Source organism: Saccostrea echinata, unplaced genomic scaffold (genome assembly GCF_033153115.1).
Source record: "Saccostrea echinata isolate AGI-Se365-2 ecotype Australia unplaced genomic scaffold, CSIRO_AGI_Sech_v1 ptg000015l, whole genome shotgun sequence".
Lineage (NCBI taxonomy): Eukaryota > Metazoa > Mollusca > Bivalvia > Ostreida > Ostreidae > Saccostrea > Saccostrea echinata.
The window spans coordinates 5586369-5613867 of NW_026889764.1; the positions used below are offsets into that span (position 1 = coordinate 5586369).

Here is a 27499-nt window from a genome sequence, read left to right on the forward strand (position 1 = left end):
TAAACATGATAAAGAAAGAAATGCTTATGAAAGAATTTGCTTAAACTTAGACTAACATAGATAATATCTGAAATCGAATGTGTCTTACTTCTTGTTTACTGTGCATAAATGTACATTGAAGAACATTTATAATTATTTCTAGCAAAATATCTCTGTAAAATATTTGACTGTACACTTCAGAAAACATTTAGTCTCAGAATCAGATACCAGATATGCTATAGTGGTGCCTAGTTGTGTCGCGTGCATAGCAAGGGGACACTTAGGGATCACTTCTCCATCGTCTGTCAGTCTGACCGTCTGTCCATCAGTCCATCTGTCTGTCACACTTTGAAATAAGTCATCCGCAGGAGACACACATATTCGATGGAACACTCTTGTTTTACGTTCATATCTGTGATACTTTTAGTGAGCATTGATATTTGAACCAGTTGATTGATCTTTGATAGTAAAACAAGATAAACTTTAATATGAAGTTGCTTTAAGCTACATTTTCACAAGGGAGCCTTGCTGATGTTTAGGTTTATGTTCATGTGAATAAGTATAAGGTCGTCTTGTGTTTCACCGACACTACCTCTCGTTGTTTTTAGGTTCATAACGAATAACAAACATGGTATAGCAATGAAAATTAGCCAGAAGATAGAGCTTTGGAGTCCCTTTGGGTTGTTGCGTCATTTTGACATATAATTTCGGTTTTCGTTATATCATATATGGTGAAGTTTTCGCGTATTTGGTCCACATTTTGACTATATTGTATGAGACATTGTACAGCAATGATACTTATTATTACTTATATAGGGTAAGTACAACAGGGTTGACAGTTGATTAGTATGCCATGACCCAAATATTCCACTTGAGAGGCTTTATTTTCCTGGGTATATGTTTCATGTTTTGCTGATCCCAGTCAAGTCGGTTGCTAGGGTATAAATTTCGTTGCTATGGAGATTTCTTTTCCTATTGTTTTGTAAAAAAAGTCATACATTTTGTGGAGATTATTGTACAGTACTATGTTTCTGTAAATTTGGTATCTAACTGTCAAATATCTGTTGTAATATTAAAAAAAATTGCCAAAACGTGCGAAAATCCATTGAAAGTGTTTTGAAAAAATTGCGAATTTTGATTTCTGAAAAAAAAATTGGGACATCCAACTACCAATTTTTTTCATATTACTTCATAGTATTGGGATATATCTTTAACTTGATATGACACACAATATCTCGGGTTGTTGCGTTTTTAAGTATTCAACTTTTGAAAAACTTAATTTTCCACAGATATTCACATCATGAAAACCTTGTCATTTTTCGGTTACCATAGCAACTATATCAGAATTTCAAAAAATACTTACAGACATACAGATATTTTCTCCTTATGCATCTTTCATTATTTCAGTATCAAAAAACAAATTTAGACCTTCCAATTGTTCCCCCTCTGCACTTGAATATGTCTAAATTTGTATTATTTTACAATGTTTCATTGAGAATTTACTATGCAAATCACATTTGTTGCCATGGAAACCAATGATAATGAATAAATTTGTTAAATTTGTCTAAAATGTGTTTTTTGTTGTTGTTCAAATGTTTTAGGGTGGTTTTTGCCCAATTCAAAATTTTTGACTTTCCATGTAAAGCTCAATGGTTACTGACACGGCCTCTTAACTCTCTGTTAAAAACTGTTCTACACGCGCATTTCCCTTACCTATGGTGAAATATTTCTGATGTCATAATTAAAATGACGTCAATTCATAAATGTTAATTTGCTAAAATTATTTACTTTTAAAAATGTTAATCTTATATTGGTAAAATATATTAAATGTATTATTAAAGATAGTTACTTCAAATATGAATTCTTACGTTGAAAGATAGTGCATTTTTACATGCAATATAAACAATTAATGCAATTACAAAGTATGTATTCAGTATTAAGTTCTAACACGAGGCATTGATTTTTGGGAGGAGAAATTGAAAATTATTTTTAAAAACTCTCAAAAAGTGGGAGATGACCCCCCCCCCCCTCCCCGTTTTACGTGCTTTAAGTTTGAATTGAACGATTAGCCTACTTTTTGGTTACTTGTCTGAGGTTAAAATATTTTTTAAAATGATGATCATTTTGATAAAATATAATGACAATTATTGTATGCATAATCGGATAAAAAAGTACCTACATATCCACTCATATGGAATATTTTCGTCGATCTTGTTTTTCTTTGCAGATAATATCGCAACATATATCCGCAATATATACATGTATAATACAATCTTGCCTAAATTGAAATGGGGATTAAATTTGCATGTTGCTCAAATGGGATATTTCTATCATCTCTGTATAAGTTTTTCCTTCCACGCAAACAAGTTTTGAAATGATAACAAGTCCGCGATTTTGATTTTAATGCTTAATTAAATATTTAATGTACCTAGGTAACCTGAGTTAAATATGTTAGTTAAATCAGAAAATTAATTAGGCTTTAACTGTTAGTTAACTTTTGTGCAACCGGTTAAACTCGCTGTTAAATTTAATGTCGCGTTAACGTAAAGTTAACGGCCAGTTAAAGGATGAGTGCACTTAAGCTATGAGAGCTGGGTCCCGGTGTTTTGCGCAAAATAAAATTCCAAAGTTCATAAACTTTATGTTTTATAGGTATTAAACAATGTCTTAAGAGCAGGTTTTGGTATATTATATTACAAGAAAGTATTAAATAATGCCGAGCGACACTAGCTTTTGAGACGGGGATCTAACAGTTTTGTCACATTTCTATTGTTATTCATATGCATACCAGATTTCAACGACATTGTTTACATCGAGCCGCAACTTGTCCATTGGTCTCATTTGCACAGAATGTGTATTTTGATTTAAACTTCAACATATCCAAAGGACATTGTTGGACAAATTGCGGCTCATATCTTATTTTTTGAAAAAGTCTCCAAACTACGGTCGAATTAGCCACTAAATTAACAGTTCACCGAGTGTCAACGATTGATATTATAATCACTTTACTCACGTGACATTCCACTGTTCGATACGCTAAGGCTTTCATTGAGCATTTCATTGTGTTTGTTATTGAAAGTTTCGATTGTGACAGTATCTATCGTACTTCCAACTATGGAAGATTTTTGCGCAAATTTTAATAGGGTTTGAACATGTTGAAGATTATATGTCTCTTATTTTACTTTGTATTTTTCATTACGGGTGTTTTGAAAGAATTCTGGTATTGACAGTGTGATTAGTAAGTACATGTACAGGCTCATGTCGCCTCTGTATAATGGTCTGCAGGGCGAGACATCTTCCCCATCCCTAAACACTAGAATCATTTATTATTTGTGCACCATAAAACTACACAATTAATCTCTCTCTTCTCCATTTAAATTCGCAGTGCGAAAAAAAAAAAATCATATATGTGCTAATGTTTACATTCCACATCCATGCGATTTAAATGTCTCCGCCTATTTGCGGATACCTTAAATTCGTAAGTGGTCCCGTTCAAATTTCCGGAATTTAAGGTTTGTATATGTTCTTTTCAATGACATTGTCTGTAATTATAGAAATATGTATGACAAAAAATTCAAGGAATAAATATCAAAAGAATATGCTTGCGCAATAATCATAGATTAATTAAGCGATATATTGTAATGTAAAGCTTAAAATGGGTAGCCGAAAAGGTTCCAAATGACGTACTAAAGTGCACTCATTCTTTAACTAACGTTCGTGCAACCGGATCCTGATCATTTGTATACCTGTATACATCCCCCAGACTGTCCAAATCATCGGACCTAGAACACGTTACAGTTACATATTTTTTCTTATTGAAAAAAATAAATGCCCCCTCCCTTCCCCTACCGTGCTTTATTAGGCAGAAAGTTATATATCTGGTGATAAGAAAAGTATATAACGTCAGGGCCTGGGTTCCCTGCGGGGTTATTTACAATCCGGAACAATATGGTCTGGTCTTGTCTGTTATAAATGTTAGAGCGGGACTAGATCAGTAAAGCGTTTGGAGAAATGGCAAAAAACAAGTAAAACACAATAACCAAACTGACCACGAGACCACCGACAGTACCACTGTGACTGTCGCCGTGTCGGTGATTGAAAAGACGCAGTTAGTGAGGAATTTCATCAGTTACTGCGGTCTGCTCCTAATTTTTTTCGTTGAAAGTGATAAATTCTACAGGTTCCTGGATATGGTAGCCCATTTTGCAGCAGTTGCGTTCACAGGGTTCATGATTTATGTTGCATGGCCTGGGAGTAGTAAGTCAATCTTTCTATAACAACAGATCTGGTACAATCACTAGATTTAGCTGCGTAGCTTGAATTACCTACATAGCTTTATTTACCTACTTGAGGTAGCTTTATTTACCTACTAAATCATACTTATTTCTCAAAAAAGCATTTTTTCAGGATGTCCAAAAAATCGCACTTTGATGCAGTGATAATTTCCAACTTGAAACTGTTCTGAAAAAAAAAAATGCATTAAAAAATCACTCTTGAAGATGTGTCTCTTTCAGCGCAATTGCAATCAAAATTCTAAAAGTTTTGAGGCTGTATACAACAGTTAATTTGTGACCAAACAGTTAGTTCTTGAATGAAATAATAAAGAAAACCAGTTCTGGTTAACATGATAATTGATTGGTAATAATTCAGCATAATGTGAAGTAATCATACTTATCCATGCACACAAATACTTGATATCGCGATTACTTAACTTAATGGAACTCTTTCGTGGTGAAGGTAGGAAACGTCTGTTATCTGGGAGTAATGTGCTTTTGCATACAACATGAGATCGAGCATTGTGGATTTTTAAAGGGCAGATATGAGAGAAGTCCTGGTGAAATATCTTGCAGAACATTCGCTTAACCACGCTTATAAATTTTAAGAGAACCTAGTCCTCATGTGTAACATTTTTATTGATACTTTTTCACCATGTTCACAATAAGCTGACTCTTCTAATTAAATTCAGTCATTTCTTTCTGATAATCGTACTTTTGGAAGCTGATAAAAAAAAACCCTCTAAATATTCCAAATTAGATAACGTACTATTTGAGGTTCAACCGTTTGCAATACATTGTACTTTCTGTATACTAATTTTTCGAATCATTTGATTGTCACTAGCGTAAGTAATTCATGCCCTGGAAATCTCATGAGATTTAGAGTTTCCTCGACTTTCGCCGGAAAAGAGCGGTATTAAGTTAGATAACTGTGAGGTAATCACGATACTAAGTATTGGTGTACAGTTACTCATACAATGGAAATACACCTATTGCTTAAAATACAATTAATTCTTACCGCATTCCTCAAACATTTCAGGGATAAACCTTTTTTCACATTTTGTTAAGCATAAGTCATACATGGTTTAGTCTACTTCACTAGCTTGATGCAATACCAGGAATTTTTGACTACTCTGATTCAAAATTTAGCAGACCTCCAGCATTGGACTATAATAATGATAATGATGAATGCTTCATTCAGTTTGAAATACACTTATAAATGACATGTGATACAGTTATTCTAAGGATTCAGACTCTTATGTAAATGAAACGATACAGTAAGTTTATTACAGGCGGTAGTTGGGTAATACCCTCATTCTGTCATTTAGGAAATATCCTAAGGCTTTAATTTTGTAATGATAATTTAACTTTCTTCTTTATAAATGTAACATTTCCTATCTAATTTTATCAAGTTAACATATATTCTGGTCCCTTTAACTTCACCCTTAGATGTATATCCTTCTGCAAGGCTCTTTCTGACTGGTCAGTTTTCTGGTTGCTATGATAATGATCAGATGAGACTGGTCAGTTTTCTGGTTGCTATGATAACGATCAGATGAGACCTCAGTTCAAAACTGATTAACATGGGACAATTTGAATTTTAACAGATATCACATACTATAAATGTGGAAATTTACCGGTACCTGTGGAGAAATTTACGCAAATACATGAAAAGAAAGCTTTGATGTAAATATCCCCCTGCATATCAATGCCTTTAAAAATATTCAGTGTGCACCAAAAACTTTTTTCAGCACAAGCCCACTCAGGCTACTAATGGCAAAGCTTTACTAGTCTAAATCATTTTTTAGTAGCCCCCCCCCCCCCCCCCCCCCACACACACACACACACACACACAAGAAGTGTGAAAAATAAAATGAAAATTTTACTTCAGTCCTTAGATGTAATTTACATTTTAATTCATGCTGTTTCTTAACTTGGAATAGTGACAGTCTTTCTCAACATTTTTTTCTGAAACCCTTCCCCCACTCACATTCTTTAGCCATTTATCATAGTAACCAGGAACAATGAACTATAATACCAAACAAAGCATGGACAGAAAGACAACAACTGGGAATTGAAAATTATTGAGAAAGTCATAAATACTTCATCAATGTAATTTTTTTAAAACAAAAATCTGACATTTTTTAACAATACTGATAAAAATATTTAGCATGTTTAGATATATATCTCTGAAAACTCCAATCGTCCAATCAGGTTAGTGTTGACCTACATTCTACTAGCCCAACTGAATTTTTACTAGTGTTTTGGCATTGGGCTAGTGCTTTTGGTGCACACTGCATATTTATTTAATGTTATCAATACATAATCCCAGTATCATGAAAATAATCCCCACAAAATAATCCCCACACATAATGTTCTTGCTTCCTATTCATGTAATTAACAACATGCATAAATATCCTTTACAGTACATCGACATAATAATAATCAACTTTTTCAGGTCTTTTTTCATGGCATCCAACTTTGATGGCTGTAGCTGTGAGTATTTATAGAAATTTTCTTTTGATAAAATTTATTGCGGTAAATAATAATTATTAATATACTAAGAGGATAAAATTATCCTTATTCCTTACTCGTGATATTAATACCTGCATTTTCTGAAGGAAAAAACCCCTTTTTTTGAGTGGTTGAAAACCTGTCAGGCTGTCACACTTTCTTGTCAATAGCCAATGGGCATTCTCCAACATTTTAAGTGGAAGAGAAAAATCAATTACTTTTGCATATGATCAGCGTGTGCTCCATGCAGTAAGGTTTTAAATTTCAATACCAGACCAAGGGCCTGAAAGAGAGGGATTTGAATAAAAGCTGTCATGTTATGTCTCCATTTTAGCTCACTTCAACAACTCAACAAAGTTGGGGGGGGGGGGGGGGCTTATGTAATACCCTCGGCATCGGTGGCAGCATCGCAGGTTTAATTTTATTGGACCAGATTTGTTTTTAAGTACTTCTATGGCCTATATTAATCAGAGATGCATGGAGGATGCTTCTAGTGTGTTTCATTGTACCAGTCAGGGTTGCAGATGCTGCAATTTCAGCTAAAGAATGACCAGGTTAATGTTTTTGGAGCAGGTTAAAGTTTTTGGAGCAGGTCTCATTTCCAAGTAACTATAAGCCCTATATTGACCAAACTTGCATGGATGATTCTTCAAGGATTGCTTCAGATGCTGGATCTGAATACATTTTCCGTATGAGTGACCAGGTAAATCTTTTAATTTGGAGCAGGTTCATTCTAAATTGACTATAAGCCTTATGCTAACAAACTTTGATAATACATTTATTGATGCTTTGGATGCAGGATTTGACCTACATTTTCCAGATGAGTGACAAGGTTAAAGTTTTTTGAGCAGATCCATTATCAAGAAACTATAAAATTGCATGGATGATGCATCAAGGGTTGCACACTACCAGAGTTGCTTCAGATGCTGGATTTCACCTACATTTTTCAGATGAATGACCATGTTAAAGTTTTTGGAGCAGACTCATTCCAGTGTAACTTCAAGCCCTAAATAGACCAAACTTGCATGGATGATGCATCAAGGAATGAACACTCTCAAACTTGCTTCAGATGCTTGATTTGACCTACATTTTCTGGTTAAGTGAGCAGTTAAAAGTCTTTAGAATGAGGCCATTCCCAAGTAACTGCAAGCCCTATCAAACCAAAATTGCATAAATGTTGCATCTAGGGATGCACACTACTAGATTATTAGTTAAGTGTGAAATGTATGGAGATAACAAACAGTATTCAAGCTCAAAAGTCCATTAAACAATACAAATTTTGGAGCAGAACAAACACGGACCTCTAAAACATCAGAGGTGGGATCAGGTGTCATGGAGGACTCAGGAGGAGTGAGCATCCCCTGCCGACCGGTCACACCTGCCGTGTGCTCCTTGTCCTGATTGGGAAATAATGGAAAAATCTGTCAACAATTCAGTGTGGGACTTTGCCTTACTTAAAGATAACATTTGTTGAGGTGAGCTCTGTATAACTAATCTTCGATTACCTATGTTTTAAATCTTTGCATTTAACTGTCCATTTTGTGAATATGTGCCATATAAAGTTTTTGAAGTATTGTCCTCGGCCTTAAAGGTGCCAGGGGGTCTTAAAAGGGATATGATTTCTTCTACAAAGACTTCAATGAAGATTCTCCATTCAATTAGATATTTTTATGCCCCCGTAATCGAAGATTTGGGGGCATATAGTTTTTGCCCTGTCTGTCTGTCTAGCTGTCTGTCTCTCTGTCTGCAAAAACTTTAACCTTGCCAATAACGTTTGATTGGTTGAAGCTATGGCTTTCATATTTCACATTTGTATTCCTTGTGACAAGACATTTCTTTGGGTAACAACATATTTGACCTCTTGATCTTGACCTTGGAGTTCGACCCACTTTTGCAAAGTTTCACCAGACTTTAACCTTGGCCATAACTTTTGAACAGTTGGTGCTTGGGCTTTCATACTTCACATGTGTATTTTCTTGTGAGAAAACCTTTCCTTGGGTATAAATATTTTTGTCCTTTTAACCTTGACCTTGGAGTTTGACCCAGTTTTAAAAATCTTTAACCTTGGCCATAACTTTTGAACAATTAGTATTAGGGCTTTCGTATTTCACAGGTGTATTCCTTGTGACAAGACCTTTTTTCAGGTACCAACAATTTTGTCCCTTTTACCTTGACCTTGGAGTTTGTCCTATTTTTGAAAAACATTAACCTTGGCCATAAGTTTTGAACAGTTGGGATTTCATTTCTCACATGTGTATTTCTTATGACAAGACCTTATTGGGTACTGACATTTTTGACCTTCTTTTCCTTGACCTTGGAGTTTGACCTACTTTTGAAAAACTTTGCCCTTGTCCATAACTTTTGAGTGGTTGGTGCTAGGGCTTTCATATTTCACATGTGTATTTCATGTGACAAGACCTTCCCTTGGGCACCATTAATTTTGACCATTTGACCTACTTTTGAAAAACTTTAACCTTCGCATAACTTTTCAATGGTTGGTGCTAGGGCTTTCATATTTCTTAGGTATATTTCTTGAGAAAAGACCTTCTTTGGATACCAACATTTTTGACCTTTTGACCTTGGAGTTTGACTTGCATTTGAAAAACTTTAACCTTTGTCATAAGCTGCCATATGGGGGCATCAGTGTTTCACAAATACATCTTAGTTTGAAGAATACAGATGTGTGATGGGGATTCAAATATACTATACTTTCTGAATGAGTATGTCCTATGTTTCTATCTAGATGTAATCCAGTGTATTGTGGAATTTCTATTTTGACTTCACTTCTGTGGATAATGCCACTGAGGGTGTTTACTGTCAATCATGATTCAGATGCTGCATGTAACATAAATGTATTGCATTAGTTATCAGTTTGAGTTACTATATGTTTTTGAAGCACGCCTGTCCCAAGTTAAATCTTTACAATCATACCATATTAGCAGATACATTGGCATGTGACCATTCTTATCCAGATACATATCAGGTACAAAGTTTAAGAGGAGCTAGCTAGGTCATTTATGCAAATGACTATAGGTCATACATTAATAGTGCTGTGCGATATTACCGGTTAATAGGTGAATCCCGATTTCATTGTTCATTTAATATTGTGATATTTTGCAGTAAAAATTGCAGTACAAAATTTGATATTGCAATATATCGCAATAGGATTTTTCAGTCATGATACCCAGCACTATTAAACATTAACCACTTTGCATTGATGATGCCACTGAAAGTGTATGTATAATATTGGTTCTATATATACTGCAGTTTCAGGAGTTTGATTGACTATATGTACCTTGTGTCTGTTTCTAGATGGGGTTGCTGATGTTTGAAGCAATAACTGTCTTCTCCCCCAGTAGTTCTCTTATCATATCCTGGCAACGCCCAACTAAAGCCAATATCCATGGCTACATGATGGCTGCTTCATTGTTTGCTGCCATTGCTGGATTTCTTGTCATATACTACAATAAACAGTTAAACAACAAAGAGCATTTCACCACCTGGCATGGCACCATGGGATTTATAACACTGCTTTGGGCATGTGTGCAGACTTTAGGAGGACTATTGTTGAAGTATAACTGGTTAATAAAATCCTGGAAAATTCGACTGGTGGACATGAAACTTTATCACGCCACTTCTGGCCTATGTGCTTTTACTTTAGTTTCGGTGACCTTAGTGCTGGCTTTGTTTTCTGACTGGTTTTCTAGTGTTGCTACAGGAACATCGTGGTGGGGTGTTTTTGCATTACTTGGTTGTTTATCACTAACAGTGATGCAGCAAGTTACCACAGCCTACTTACCTCAGACCCGCAGCAAGCCAAAGCCAATAACAACCAAGCAAGGGAAACGTAAAGAAAAGAAGGAAAAATAGGGAAGGTGGATGCTCTGTTTATGTAACATGCTCAAATATGGAACGCCATAGCTGTCTTAAAGTATGATACATCATATTACATGGTGTGTTCTAGGGCTGTGTATTGAGCAAAATATTTCGATACGATACGATACGATATTTTATAAAGCGATATGCGATATATTGTATTATTAATTATTAAGTCTTTCAAAAATGTCTTGTAAATGACATTTAATGCATAAATTTGAAAAAAATTTGGTTAATTTAACATAACATGTTAAAATATAGTTGTCTATGTGTTTTGTAATAGTTATTTAAGATGTGCTATCTCCTTAATGTTTATTTCATTATTGACCAGTTTTAATTCAAAACAGTTAAAACTAATCTTTGGTAACTGAAATTCCCAACTTTTTTACAGAATTATAAGGAAAACTGCCTGTCTGATACGTATTGGAAGTTATTTTTTCGATACGATACATTCCTGAATATCGATACGTATTGAATATTTGAAATATTCACACAGCCCTAGTGTGTTCTATATAGTAAAGGGTTGATTCAATATATTAAATGGTCACCACTCCTTGTTAAAGGGTAAAGAGCACATAATACATGGTGCGTTCAATATAATAAATGGTCGGTTCATTATGTTAAATGGTCACCACTACTTGTTATAGGGTGAAACGTACATAATAAATGGTGTGTTCAATATATTAAAGGGTCAGTTTATTATGTTAAATGGTTACTGCTACTCGTTATAGGGTGAAACGTACATAATACATAGTGCATTCAATATAATAAAGAGTCGGTTCATTGTGTTAAATGGTCACCACTACTTATTATAGGGTGAAACGTACATAATACATGGTGCGTTCAATATAATAAAGGGTCGGTTCATTGTGTTAAATGGTCACCACTTTCTTTGAAAGGTTTAAAATGCCACACTCTTCTTTTGATATTCTTATTTTAATTTTGTTTGTGTGTGTGTGTGTGGGGGGGGGGGGGGGGGTACCCAAACTTAAAGAATAAGGGGGGATACGCAAACTTGAAAAATCTAGTTTAATAAGGTTAGGTACGGTCTAGGTCAGATTATTTATTTTCTCCCAAGTGGGAGACAGATTATTTATTTTCAACATTTTCATGGACAGATTATTTATTTCCAAAATCTTCCAGGCCTCCCCTACCTCAGAATCAGTCGAGTTGATCTGACACAATAAAATAAAATATCAATTAAGTATCCATGTAGGCCTGTGGTTCGAGGGGAAAGGGTGCACCGATTTGATTTAATATGAAAATTTTCATTCAAAGGCTGCTTGCCCCCCCCCCCCCCCCCAGTTGCCCGCGTGGCGCAGTGGTTAGAGTGTCTGCTCTAGAGTCGCGAAGTAAGGAGTTGATCCTTACGTCGCGGGTTCAAATCCCACTGCGGGACGTGGAGACCGGTCCTTCAGTTGAGACTGTATAAACCGAGGTCCCGTGTTGCAGTAGGTGCTGGCATGAAAAAGATCCCTCACTGCTCAATGGCCGTAAGTGCCGAGTATAGGTTAGAATTTGTAGCCCTCCACCGGCAAGTGGTGGTGTCTCCATATGAGTGAAAAATTCTTGAGAGGGATGTTAAACAACAACCAACCAACCAACAACCAACCCCCCAACCCCCCATATTTTTGTAGAGCATGGTTGAAATGTGTCCCACTTTAATGCATTGATTTAAGAAAATGTCGAAAAGTTGTAGATACTACACCCCACCAATAGGTTTTCAACTTAGAGCCTATAATTTTTTAATGCTTGTCAATTTTTTTATCCCCCCTTTAAAAATGTTGCTATGGGAATATGTGGCAAATTAAAAGCATTGTATACTGTATAGACACGACCCCTCCTCCAATTTCCACACATAATGCAAATGACAAAAAGGGGGAGGATAATTTTTATACGAAAGGTTGGAGAGGTGTGGTCTTTCTATAAACAATTTTTTTAACATAGAAAAATGATATTTTTACAGAGATGGAAAAATTATGTAATAAGTGACTGTGATGTTCCTTAGAAGACTACACATTACGTACGGCAAAAAGAAGATGACACTAAACCCTCCCCTTCCATCAGCCGTTCTTTTTTTCAATTGTACTTGATAACGATATACATTTAAAGATACATGAAATTTTTTGTACTATAGGCAAGTACTAAAAAAGAGTACTGATTCACATCACATTTCTTATAGAATTAAACGAAAACACAGAAGAATACTATGGAAAGTAAGGGAGGGGACGTCCATTTGATTTTGTGATGTTGGGGCTGGGAGATTCTAGATATAAATTATACTAGTATTCCCCCACTGCGAAGAAAATAAACAAATGGACCTTGTTGGGTGGTACCACCCTGAAAATATAGAGTTTGGGTACCTCCCCGCAATGAAATATTTTTTGGTTTGTCAATCTTAATGAACATGAAGAGGAAAATTAAATCTGACCCAGATCACCTTTGAAATAAATTATCCGTCCTATTTTTACAGACATAAAAATAAATAATCTGACACTGAAAAATTTGCCAACTTCCCCCTTTCAGAATGAAATGGCCGACTCCTTAAATGTTTTGGGAAATATAGTTTTACGGTACGTTTCATTGATAGTTCGCACAAGACCTCAATGTATATTCAACATTTACATAAGAGGTCGCAATGCCCCCTTTCGTCCTAATTTGCTTAGAAAATTTCACCCGGATTACTCATTCTAACTTTCTTATTTTAACATTTTTACTATTACTTACTCTTACTTTCTAACTCCGCCTTTACACATTTTTTTACTGAAATAAAGGAAGATGTACATACTGAAATAAAATTTTGAAAGTTTCTTAAAGAATCAAGTGTCTTTGGAATATAATCTTTCAATTTCAGCTTCATAAAGTAAAAAAAGAAGCTGTATGGTTTTTCCGGTGACCAAGTAAATATTCAAATTTAGAAAGTCTGTAAAAAGGTCAAAATGAAATGAAAAAATTGAATTGGAAAAACAAGATGTTAGAACTAATATAATAAATAAATGAAATATTAAAATAAAATTGGAAAATCAATAAATTATAGTAAGAATACTAAAAGAGAAATGTGCCACAGAAATCTCTCCATAAACACCAGTTAATTGAATCATCATAGCTAACTTTTAATGTGTGTTTTTTGAAACCATGTGAAATTAGCTGCACACTGATTGTATGTACTTAACGCATTTTTTTAAACGTGTTGATTTCTATTTATTATGTGCCTTTCACCCTATAACAAGTAGCGGTGACCTTTTAATACAGTAAACCGACCCTTTATTATATTGAACACATCATGTATGTACCTTTCACTCTATAACAAGGAGTGGTGACCATTTAAGATACTAAACCGACCCTTTATTATATAGAACACACTATTTCTTATACAACCATAATCGTATAACAAGGGGTGGTGATCATTTAACATAATGAACCAACCCTTTATTATATTGAACGCACCATTTATTATGTACGTTTCACCCTATAATAAGTAGTGGTGACCATTTAACATAATGAACCGACTCTTTATTATATTGAACGCACCATGTATTATATACATTTCACCCTATAACAAGTGGCGGTGACCATTTTACATGGTTAAATCAGATCCTTTATTATATTGAACACACCATTTATACACCTTTCACCCTATAACAAGGAGTGATGACCATTTAACATACTAAACTGACCCTTTATTACATTGAACACACCATGTATAATGTATTTTTCACAGTATAACAAGTGGTGGTGACCATTTAACATAATGAACCGACCATTTATTATATTGAACGCACCATGTATTATGTGCTCTTTACCCTTTAACAAGAAGTGGTGACCATTTAATATACCATGTTATATTATGTACCACACCTTAAGACAGCTATGACGTTCCATACTCAAACAATCAGTTTTGCTCATAGTATGTGTACAAAGTATTGGCAGGACAATTAATATATATTGACCAAAAATTTTTATTCATGTTCAAACAAGCATTTCATTTTGAATTTATGGGGGCCCATTTATCAGTAATTTATTATAAGTGATCAAAATTATTATTTATTATTTTATCATTATTCATTATATTGATTGGCATTTCTTGAGTAAAGATCCATGGTCCTTTTAGTGTCTTAATTTTTTATTTTGCACAGAGTAAATTTAAACATATCTAGTTTTCTAATTATGTCTAATTAATGCATAACTGTTTTTCTACTTCTGTAGGTAAAAATGGGATCAAATGTCATCATCGTGTTAGAAATTCTTTTGAAGTCTCTGTATGTAAATGGTTCTTAAAAATATTAAATGTATGTTTGCTGGTTTATTGAATTGTGTGTGATGTGTTTTTAGGTCACCTTAGTCACTCAGGTGACCTATTGCTATCTGTTTTTGTCCGTTGTTATCTGTTGGTTGTAAACTTTTGAAAATTTTCAGCTTCTTCTCTTGAACCACTGAACCACTGACATAGAGCATCAGTTGATGAAGGGGTACAAAAATTGTGAATTTCATGGTCCATCCCCCCCCCCCCCTTTCGGGGCCTGAGGAGTTGGCTAAAACCATCAAATTTTGTGATATATTTAAAAATCATATTCTTTACTCCTGAACATCAATCAGTCAAACTGTTGGCATGATTATGACAAGCATAAGTCCTCTAACAAAGTTTTGAAATTCATGGCCCCAGGGTCAGGGGTTCTGAAGTTAGGGCAGAGCTCTAATGATCTTATAGTGAAATTGAATAAATTCTTTAAAAATCTTCTCTCCCCATGTATCTTTAGAAGATATACTATGTGCATAGTTATGATGAGCAAGGGTACCTTTTCCAAAATTGTGAAATTCATGGTCCCAGGGTCAGGGGTTATGGAGTTAGGGTGGGGCTCTAGTGATCATTTAGTGAAAATGCACAAATTCTTTACACTTGTTTTCTCTCCTCTTCTATATTTAACAGATAAACTACGTGCCTGGAAATGATAAACAAGGGTGCCTCTTTCAAAATTGTGAAATTTGTGGCCCCAGGAATAGGGGTTCCGGTGTTAGGGCTGGGCTCTAATGATAATATAATGAAAATTCATAAATAATTTTAAAATTGTCTCCCCCCCCCCCCCCCCAGTATATTTAGAAGATTAACTAGATGTCTGATGATGTTGAGCAAGGGTGCCTTTTCCAAAAGTGTGAAGGGTCAGTGGTTCTGGAGTTAGGGTGGGACTCTAATGATCATATGGTGAAAATGTATAAATTCTTTGAAAATCTTCTTCTCTGCTCCAAGGTATTAAGCAAACAACCAAACTAAGTGCATAGTTATGATTAGCAAATGTGCCTCTTCAAAAATTGAGAGAGCAAGAGAGACCAATGTGAGAGGGAAAGCAATTGGTATTCTGATAGTGCTGAAGCACTTTTGTTTTGTTTAGTCAGAACTGGTGAAAGTGACAAATGGGGGCTGGTACAGACAACTAAGTAGATCTGCTTTAACATTTGTTACTGAGTAATAGACTTATTATTTTGTTGATCCCCGATCATCTTATTTCTTTTGCTTTTGGGCAACATAGCTTCAATCATCTATCAGTTTATATTTGTTTTATTTTACATGGCAGTAGGAACTGGGGGGGGGGGAGGGGGGGGGCACGGGGGGGCCATGCCCCCCCAATAATTTTCCCGATATATAGATTACTATAGTAAACATAGATACTATATGCTTGTGCCCCCTCATTAAAAACGCCTGATGACCTTTTTTTTTTTTTTTTTTTTGCTTGTCAAAAAATTTTCGGTAGTGCCCCCTCAACTGTCAACTGAAAAATGTTTGGCTGTGCCCCCCCAAACTGAAATTGCTTCCTACGGGCCTGTTTTATACTTCCTTGGATCCTTTAAAATGTTGTTTAATACTCAGGTGACAGTTAAGGCCCTTAGGCCTCTTTTTTGTCTGTACTGTAATGTTAAAATTTACATGTGTTGTTGAATACATATTTATATGTGGCATTCATGATTGATAATAATACATATTCATGTGCATTTTAAGAAATCCCAAGAATACTAAATATCAAATTTTACACTATTCATGTATATATGTACTTTATCACAAATTTTATACTATTCATGTATACATGTACTTAAGTGCAAGTAAAGTATACAAGTATGATTGCTTTATTTTTATGTACAAATAGGTATTCTGTACTAATGAAACTTTTAAGTGAGAAATTATCTTTTTTTTTTACAGTGCTACCAGAACCAATGATTCTGTTATATGTAAACTTGTCATATTTTTGACTGCTTTCAAAATGAACAGATAATAATCAGTGAAATCAGTAAGCATCCCCATGTATTGTATACTGTAAGCATTTTTAATTTGAGGAGTTTAGTATTTCATAATCTCCTATGTTGGTACAGTTCATGGTGCTTTTTATTTTCATGGTCACTGAATTTGTTTAATATTTGCAATTTTCAGTAATATTCTTTAAAAAACAAAGAAAGTTATAAGAAAGTTATAAAAACATCTCCAGTAACTTACTTTAACTCCCCATTGTGTTAACCTCTGGTTTCCAAATAATTTTTGATGATTTACTTTCTAATTACTAATTACTATGGAACAGGAGAACAGGATTTTATAGATATTTGATATAGAAATGCAATATTGATAAGTCGATGTTGTACAGTGTGAAACACACTTATAGTGAAGTGGCAATGATGAGCAGTTTTGTTATAAACATAATTAATTATATCACACAATACATTAAAAACATGAGGATTGAAAAAATTGCTGTTAGCATGAATTCATCATAAGCATGTTTGCTATAATTGTTTTACTGTATTAGAAATCATTGTAAAATCATCTTCTCAAGTGAACAGTATGGCTGCACATATATTAAATAAATATGCAAGCACTGCATAGTCATTAGGACTAGGGTTGGGTTTTTTCACCAGAAAATTAAGGCTGTAATTATAGTCCCATTTATCTGCAGTTTACAATGGTATGTGTTATTTTGCAGATGTTTTTTTAAACTTTATTTTGTTTACCCTAGAGTCACCGAAGAGGTGTGTTGGACCGTAGGATCCAAAGTTTTAAATAGTGTGTCCATGGGAACCCAGACTCCTTCATTAATCAAATTAAAACATATTAGATTGTTCTGAATATATATTGTCTAATATTCATTGTCAATTGATAGCAGTGTGACTCGGGCGAGCATTGTGTACAAATCCTGGTATACAAAATGAAGTGTTACATAATCAAAACAATACAGATTATACATTATAGGTCCTGCAAGTAAAAACGTGATAAGAGTCTCTTGTATACTTCTGACATGTTTTCTAAGTAAACACATGATGAAGCCACTTATACACCATAGGTCTTCAAAGTTAACACATACTGGAGCCACTTACAAGCTGTGGGTCCTCATAGTTAACACATACTGGAGCCACTTATACACTGTAGGTCCTCAAAGTTAACACATACTGGAGCCACGTATACTATACACTGTGGGTCCTCATAGTTAACACATACTGGAGCCACTTATACACTGTAGGTCCTCAAAATTAACACATACTGGAGCCACTTATACACTGGGGGTCCTCATAGTTAACACATACTGGAGCCACTTATACACTGTAGGTCCTCAAAGTTAACACATACTTGAGCCACTTATACACTGGGGGTCCTCAAACTTAACACATACTGGAGCCACTTATACACTGCAGGTCCTCAAACTTAACACTTACTGGAGCCACTTACACACTGTAGGTCCTCATAGTTAACACATACTGGAGCCACTTATACACTGTGGGTCCTCAAAGTAACACATACTTGAGCCACTTATACACTGTAGGTCCTCATAGTTAACACATACTGGAGCCACGTATACACTGTAGGTCCTCAACACATACTGGAGCCACTCATACACTGTGGGTCCTCAAAGTTAATACATACTGGAGCCACTTACACACTGTGGGTCCTCAAATTAAACACATGCTGGAGCTACATACACTGTAGGTCCTCAAACTGAACACATGATGGACCCATTTATTCAGTGTAGGTCCTCGAAGTAAATTCATGATGAAGCCACTTGTAACTTGTAATCACATGATGAAACCACTTACACTGTAAGTACACAGGTTGAGGTCTTGTTCTTGTACACTGTATAGTTCTCCAAATAAATACCAGATGAGGTCTGGTACTTGTCCACTTAAGGTCCTTTAAGTTAACTTTTTATGAAACCACTTGCACACTGGGGGTCCTCCAAATTTTTACATGATTAAAAATGGAGTATGTACATGTACTTTTACAATGTTTGAACCACTTATACACTGTATGTCCTCAAAATTAACAAATGATGGAGTAACTAATAGACTGTAAGGTCTTCCAAGTAAACAGAGAATAAAGCTACATGTAATTGTACATGCAGTTGGGGTCCTCCAGGTACATGCATATGATTAAGTCACCTTTGTAAATGTAGGAGATCCAGTACATATCATATGAAGTTACATGGACACGTAGGGTCTCCAAAGAAATTCATGCATCATAGAATTTCTTGGATATAGGAGGTGCTGCAAGCCAACAAATGATTCTCTTGCTTTAGTACACTAATGTTTAAAAACATCAGTTAGGTTGAAGGGAACAAATTATAATGTAACATTACATTGTATACATTGAAAGTAATCCATGAAGTTATATGAGTATTGAAGGTCATAAACAAGTAAATACTGCATTGTAGTTCGTACACAATACACATTGATTCTTGATTATAATGGCATGTATACATCAATTTTACATTCATTATACAAACAAGCATACTGTTGATAAATAGGCAAATAATCACGATGGTTTTAATTTCAGTATGTTCGCGATTCATCATTATCCCGCGAAATTAAACCCATTGTGAATGCTATTGTCATGTTCTAAATTTTGAATTTACTGGGTGGGAGTAAATACAAAATTTAGAAATTTTGTATTTACTCCCACCCGGTAAATTCAAAATTAAGAACATGACACTATCATAAGTTTTTAAAAACGTTTAAATGCTTGCACGAAAATTAAGTTTATTTCTTGCAGCGTGAAATTTAAACCATCGCGATTGGCTCATTTTGAGAAATCGTGAAATGTTTACACCGTGGAATTAAAACGACTTACAGTATGTAAAAACCGTGTGTCTTTTTATTCAACACACAAAATTTTCTTTCCAAAACTCTTCTTGAAAAAGAATTCATGCTTCATCAAATTGGTAATGAATTGAAATACTAGCATAAGAGGTCAATGGGCCAAATACTTTAAAGTACTTACCAGAGCATAAGCTCAGTTTGCTCAATTTGATATGTCTATGTAAGTTATAGAATAAGTATATTGTGGCTTCTTCACTAATTACCCAGATACAATATACAAAGGAGAGTACATTCAGAGTCAGATATTTACGTGTGAGTATTACTTTCTTATGACAGCAATAAGTATAAATGTGATTTTTTTTTTTTTACTTTTTATAAAAAGTTATACGGGTTGCATTTTAGTATACATGTAATAAAGGACATCTTTAAATTTATTTTAATCAAAGGCTACAGATTCTTTTTGGAATTAGTTCCCAACGATAAGGACCAGTAGCCCTTTTCACAAAAAATCTTACGACATATTTTTATCTTAAGTAAAAACTTAAGATAAAAATCGTTTTCACAAAAATTCTTATAAAAGTCGTAAGTGCAAAATCTGTCGTAACTTTATGAGAGCCCCAACCCTCTCTTAAGTATTTTAAACCGATTTTATTGTAAAGATATAACCGCAAAAACCATAATACATGTTATATTGAACTTAGTAAAGCAACTTACAATAATATTTTATATTTTTTTTTTTTACAATCATTGTCGACAAATTAAATGAAATACACTACAAAATATTTACGATGTAAGTTTCACTTAAGATCTTCGTATGACCTACTTTTACATCAGACTTGTGATTGTGACGTCAGATTTTAAATTTCCTTGCTTCACAAAGAATTGCATTTGATATTTGTAGTATAATGTTTGTTATACTAACAAATGTTGAAAAACTATGTTTTATTTTTATTTTCACCCACTTATTTAAGGATTATAAAGCATATTGAAGTCGTTGCTAGGGATGAAGTCTGTCGTAAGTAAAATCTTAAGTTCAATCTGCTACGAATGCATTCGTGAAATGCACTTAAGATTTGTCGTAAGAGATTCTTAAGTTAAAATCTTACACAAAAACTTAAGATTTTTTGTGAAAAGGGCTACAGTCTCGATAGGAAATGGTAGATCACTATACACAGTAATAGCGTCATTTTTCCCAATTTAACCAATTTCGAAGAGTCCATTGCAACGTGTTGTTCAAACTGGTATTCTTCTTTAATGGTGCAATACGTCCGTACTTTTGAAGATTGCAAGTTTGGTAGTTGTGTCTGAATAAAGAGCTGAATGTTGCAAAACTTCATATTATGAACAATGTCGCTTAAATCTATTTTAAAAAGAAGCTTCACATGATAAAACCATCTTTGTGCGTTGTTTCCATAGACGTACCAAACCTTTCAGCTGAGAAAAGGATGTTACATGTAATCGGTGAATCCGAGAAAGTAATGATTGATTGTATTACTTTTCACTCGTATAGAGAAGTGATTAGTCACCTGCTTTAGATGAAATCCTACAAATTTTGACCTACGCATAACGCTTACGGTCGTAGCAGTGAGGGATCTTTATCGTGCTAACGCCTAGAATGACACGGGACCTTGGTTTTTAGAGTCTCATCCGAAATACCCCTGACTTTCATTTCTAATGCTGGGCGCTTGGCGACGGAACAGTCATTACCCTTGTTAAACGTCTTAGGTATGACGCGGTGCCTGGCATCAGAATTGAACCCGGGACCTCCCGATCACGAAGCGAGCGTCTTACCACTAGGCTACCGCGACCGGTCTTGGAAAGTATTCGTTGAGCGCGATCCTGTACTATATCGATCAGCTAAAATAGTCGATTACAGGAACAACATGCAGTTTCAAAAAAGCGTTTTAAATGTATTGAAACCAATGTGTTTAAGATGAAGCATCTTTGATATCATTGCCACTAAAGCGCAGCTTCCTGATTTTGCAATGTTGTTCTGCTTGTTTTGAAGCTTGTCGTCAAATATAACGCCTAAATTATTTGTAGAACGAAGCTTATTACACTTATTATATTTATCAACTTATTATATCCGTTACATCCGTTACAGAATTTGTGCTTATTCTGCACTAGCTTGGTTCTTTTTGCGAAAATGAACAAATTTGGATGGGTTTTTTTTTCATTATTTAACATCAAGTACTAATTCTACACCACTATGAAACAACTTCATTTCCTTATCCTCTCTAGCAATTAGCACAATGTCATCCACGTGCGGGAGAAGTGTGAAATATGTTTTTATCAGACGTATGTAAATTTGCGTGTAAATTAACTTTTCTGACTGCGTTTAATGTTTCAAAACTATTCCTGTATTTCCGCAAAAGTATTCAATGTTATAAATTCTGCACAGCCTTAATTCTTTGAGGCACATTCAGGGATGAACAGTTCAGTCCTGTTGATATTTCTCGACAATCTTTCATCAGAGTAAACCCTTCTATGTACATACCCCTAAAATGTAATCAGTTTTCTCAGATATCGTACATCACTATAATAGTATATTGACTCATATTGAATCATCAGGCACAGAATACCCAGTTACTGTTTGCATATTAATTAATTTCTGTTTACTTCTGCATACTTGATTGAAAATCCTTGTATCTTGTTCTATCATTCAAAACGTATGTTTTGTTATTGAAAATCAAAGTCAGCTGGAATCAGACCTTAAGTGCTGATTCATCCTAAGCTAACGTAACAGCATATTTCATTCAAATTTTAGATAAATCTAAAAACTAGAACGAATGTTAGCTTCTTTGGGATTTTACAAGTTGAGTTCAACAAGAAGAATGCAAATCAGATCTATGAGTGAAAAATTCTCGAGAGGGACGTTAAACAACAAACAAACAAACATCCTCGCACATTTCCTATAAATCCCATGAATTGTTTCATATTTGGATATTCAACTAGAAAAGACGTTGATGGCAACATAACAACAAAACTTCATAATAAAGGTAATGACTTCAACTTTTCTATCGTCAACTTCCCTTATTTATGTAGCAGCATACTGTTAACACCTGCATATGGAGATTTTGTCTCCCAGTTGATTCGCGATAAGCTACAGCATTCTCTACGTTCGAACAATTTTTAAAACGAAGCAAGCTATTGACAAATAAGTTGATGATATAAGGATATCAACAGACCCGTTTAAAGTCACCATTTTGCAAATTCTATGCTCGATACAATAACATTGTTGGCAAATACAATCTATTGTTAGTTGAATGCTGACTGACGTTTTTCATACAAATTATTAGGTCATTATTTATACCTAACTTAGCTTGTGCGTGAAAAACGATGGAGGTTTTCGGGTTGTAAATACGATCGTTGTATACCCATTTTCTTTGTTTTTAAATCATACACCTACAATTCCAACAACAAATCTATCTACAAAATCAAGATCAAAATTTGAGAGTATCTAGTTTAACTCTACTTCTTTTATAGCTTACCCATTTTAAGCTCAGGCATGGCGTGTCGATTTCAATTTCCGAATTATGTTTCATTAGAGTGACAATTTCACAATATGTTTTATCAACTTACTTCTCAAAAGTTTATTCGATTGATTCAAGCCACAAATGTTCAAGTGTCCGATACGGAGAGCACCAACAGGTCGGGATACTTGAAGTCCTACATGTATTTGTCTTTTGTGTCATCACTAGGTTGCGGAGTCATTTTTACAATCCAGCCCAAAAAAGTTACATGAAAAATTTAGTTAAGTATTGTGTTCTTGCAAATAGCTCTCATGGGATTTGCTAGATCGAAAGAAGATTGATGTGTTCATTAATCACGTGCAGACGCATTGCTTTTGCACCAAATACAACTTATCAGTTTATCAAAAAGTAAGTACATATTCAAGATGAGTTAAATTTTCCAGATTGTAGAATATATTTTTATTACACCCTTAGTAGTAAATTAAATACAGGGTTTTTTTGCATAAGTGATATGCCAGACGTCACATTCCAGGGCTGATACGGATCATGCAGGACTGATGTGGATCTGCAGGGCTGATACGGATTTATAATAGTATTATAACAGTAACTTGATCCGAAGAGCCGTATCACGTCTCGTTGACAGGCGCGGATCATCAGATCAAACGAGACGCGAAGATTTTTATTTATTTATTTATTTTTTATTTTATTTTATTTTTTTTATTTTTGCTGCTCATTTTCTTTATTCCATAGGTTTATAAAATACTGTCTTATAATACATGTACATGATGACTTCTTTTTAAATGAATAAATACTTTGTTTTGATAAGTCAATATTATTGAAATTAGATAACTGACCCAATATTGTTTGGATGGATACAAACCATGATGATTTATTGTGTAGGAAAAGACTTTTTGAGACTGAATACGCTTCCTTGAGTAGAAAAAAGATGGATGTAATGGTTCAAGTCGAAATCAATAATTTTGCCTAATTTTAATAATTTGATAAATTAAATACAGTAAAAGTCTACCTAGCTCAGAGAGAACTACAAAATTAGTTGACTTTCTATGCACACCACGAATTGCCATGCAGTATTTAATATGTATTGTTCCACATTTTAATTTGTAAAATATTTTGTCCATTGTAATATCTTTGTTTGTTTTTTTTTAATTTGGAAGCCAAGGGGTTACTCTCCCGCCCCCGCCCCCACCCCCAAAAGTTCACAGCCATACTGAAGAATAGGAGCAATGGCACATGTATGATCAAATAAATGAATGTTGATATTAACATTATGACAATAGGTCATATTTTCTCTCTGTAATGTTGAACACGTTTTCAAGGCCTTTTTATATAATTCATTTTGACCAAAGGTAAAAGAAATTGAGGTACAAAAGTAAACACCAAAATATTTGTAATTGGGCAATTTTTTAAAGAGTTACTAATATTTTATTTAGATCTACCTCCATCCTTTGCTAGTTATACATGTACTTGATGTATGTGAAGTAAGATAACCACTTCTTTTTCACGTCCTTTGCTATAGTTATACATGTACTTGATGTATGTGAAGTAAGATAACCACTTCTTTTTCACGTCCTTTGCTATAGTTATTCATGTACTTGATGTATGTGAAGTAAGATAACCACTTCTTTTTCACGTCCTTTGCTATAGTTATTCATGTACTTGATGTATGTGAAGTAAGATAACCACTTCTTTTTCACGTCCTTTGCTATAGTTATACATGTACTTGATGTATATGTGAAGTAAGATAACCACTTCTTTTTCACGTCCTTTGCTATAGTTATACATGTACTTGATGTATGTGAAGTAAGATAACCACTTCTTTTTCACGTCCTTTGCTATAGTTATACATGTACTTGATGTATGTGAAGTAAGATAACCACTTCTTTTTCACGTCCTTTGCTATAGTTATACATGTACTTGATGTATGTGAAGTAAGATAACCACTTCTTTTTCACGTCCTTTGCTATAGTTATACATGTACTTGATGTACGTGAAGTAAGATAACCACTTCTTTTTCACGTCCTTTGCTATAGTTATACATGTACTTGATGTACGTGAAGTAAGATAACCACTTCTTTTTCACGTCCTTTGCTATAGTTATACATGTACTTGATGTATGTGAAGTAAGATAACCACTTCTTTTTCACGTCCTTTGCTATAGTTATACATGTACTTGATGTACGTGAAGTAAGATAACCACTTCTTTTTCACGTCCTTTGCTATAGTTATACATGTACTTGATGTACGTGAAGTAAGATAACCACTTCTTTTTCACGTCCTTTGCTATAGTTATACATGTACTTGATGTATGTGAAGTAAGATAACCACTTCTTTTTCACGTCCTTTGCTATAGTTATGCATGTACTTGATGTATGTGAAGTAAGATAACCACTTCTTTTTCACGTCCTTTGCTATAGTTATACATGTACTTGATGTATGTGAAGTAAGATAACCACTTCTTTTTCACGTCCTTTGCTATAGTTATACATGTACTTGATGTACGTGAAGTAAGATAACCATTTCTTTTTCACCTTCTCCACAGTTTTTCCTGTGGTATTAATTTTAAACGTTATTAGCATTATTCACTTTTTCACATGTTGCCTATCATGATCTCTTTCTGATGAATTATAGATAGACACATTTGAACATTTGGATAATGACTCTGTCCTTTATCTAAGATGATTTGAATTTCTGATTCGGAAAAATTGGAATTCTTGTTTCGACTCATAATGCAAACAAACATGAATAAAACGAACGAGGTCTTCTCATGATTAAGGATGAGTAAATGGTATTCTAGATAACAGATTTACCCCGACAAAAAATTACTATAATCGATTACTTTCAAAGTATCAGTTTTTACATACCCCCTCTCTTTTTTTAGATGAAAAACTTGGAATATTTAGACAGTAAAAAAAAGTACTCAGTATGTGTGTGTGTGTGTGAGGGTGTGTGTGTGTGTGGAGGTTTGGGGGTTAGAGGTGGGGTGAGGACTTCGAATGAAAATTTTCAATTCCATACTAAGTACAACATATATGGACTATACTGAAAACAGGGGGTGGTACTAGGGCCTGCTATATGACATTGGAATTGTTTTGAATGCATCTCAATGACATCAAAAGCAGGTAAATAAAAAAAAATGTATGTCAAATAAATTTTCTAATAACTGCCGAGCTTTTTACCAAATGAGACAAAATATGCACAAACTTCCCTCCAACAATATGTAAGCAAAATGGCAGATAATTTAATTATTTTTAGTGAACTGTATTGTTTATTTGACAACTTACTATGTTTATGTTTTTCTCTCATCAAAAATGTAATTCAAACAAGTAATATCAAACAAATTTTCTAACGTTATGTAATGTTACGTCATTTGAAATATTATCCAAAGTAAAAGTTATATAAATATTCATAGTAAATCAAAGTATTACAATATTTACTATATACACTGTAAAAAATGTGTTTAGATGATAGACACATTTCTAAGCACATTCATGTCACACTTTTTTTATGCGTTTAAATTTTAAACATGTTGAATTTCAATACGCGTAATGGAAAGTGTTTTAAACATAAATACATACATGTTTAGAGGTTAAACACAATTCTAAACACTTAGATTCGCGTTTAGAAGCTAAACACATCAATGTTTTAAACAAGGATCTGCAAGAAAACCAAACATATAACAGGTGTGTCCGTTTTAAGTTTTATATACTTCTAAACATCATATTAAAATGATAAAAAAAAAAAAGGCCTAACACACAGTAAAGTGTTCTCACGCAGTCACGGAATCATTGTTTGGTGGAATTCCTTTTACTTGTGAATGGTTTCCATTGTATATTACAAAGTCTTTTAGAAGTTTTGACATATAAAACTAACTGGCATCTAAAGAGTTAGTAACATCCAAGTTGTTGAATTGTCTGCATTTTGTACCAGTAGCACAATACAAAGTAAATATACATGTAAAAGACTCCAGCTATGGTGTGCTTCTTGCAGTGTGATGCAATACGGATCACTATTTCAAATTCGTCGTGATGTAAACAAAGCAGCAGAGTATCTGGATAATCTTGAAGGTATTTTCTACGGCAGTATAACTCGCATCCATTATCAGAAATGAATTTTGTTCTTTCTCTCGGCTATCCAATTAAGTTAACCTGTAAGAAAAGACGTACGTTGCATTTAAGTAAAAGTATATGTGCTCCTCACTGAACATGCTGAAGTTTTACATTAATTACTAAGCATATAATAAAAATGTTTAAATAAATATTATTGCAACTATAGATTCAATATTTACTCTCATTAATGAAT

The 27499-nt window shown here is 34.2% G+C and overlaps 1 protein-coding gene across 1 annotated transcript; it reads left to right on the forward strand.

Annotated features, from left to right (window-relative positions):
* The first annotated feature begins 4087 nt into the window (after positions 1-4087).
* Positions 4088-16214, forward strand: LOC133187781 (transmembrane reductase CYB561D2-like). Its single transcript, XM_061323182.1, has 4 exons — positions 4088-4236; positions 6712-6749; positions 10080-10642; positions 14850-16214. The coding sequence occupies exons 1-3, from the start codon at positions 4170-4172 to the stop codon at positions 10635-10637; spliced, it is 663 nt and encodes a 220-aa protein (XP_061179166.1). The 5' UTR covers positions 4088-4169; the 3' UTR covers positions 10638-10642; positions 14850-16214.
* The last annotated feature ends 11285 nt before the right edge of the window (positions 16215-27499 follow it).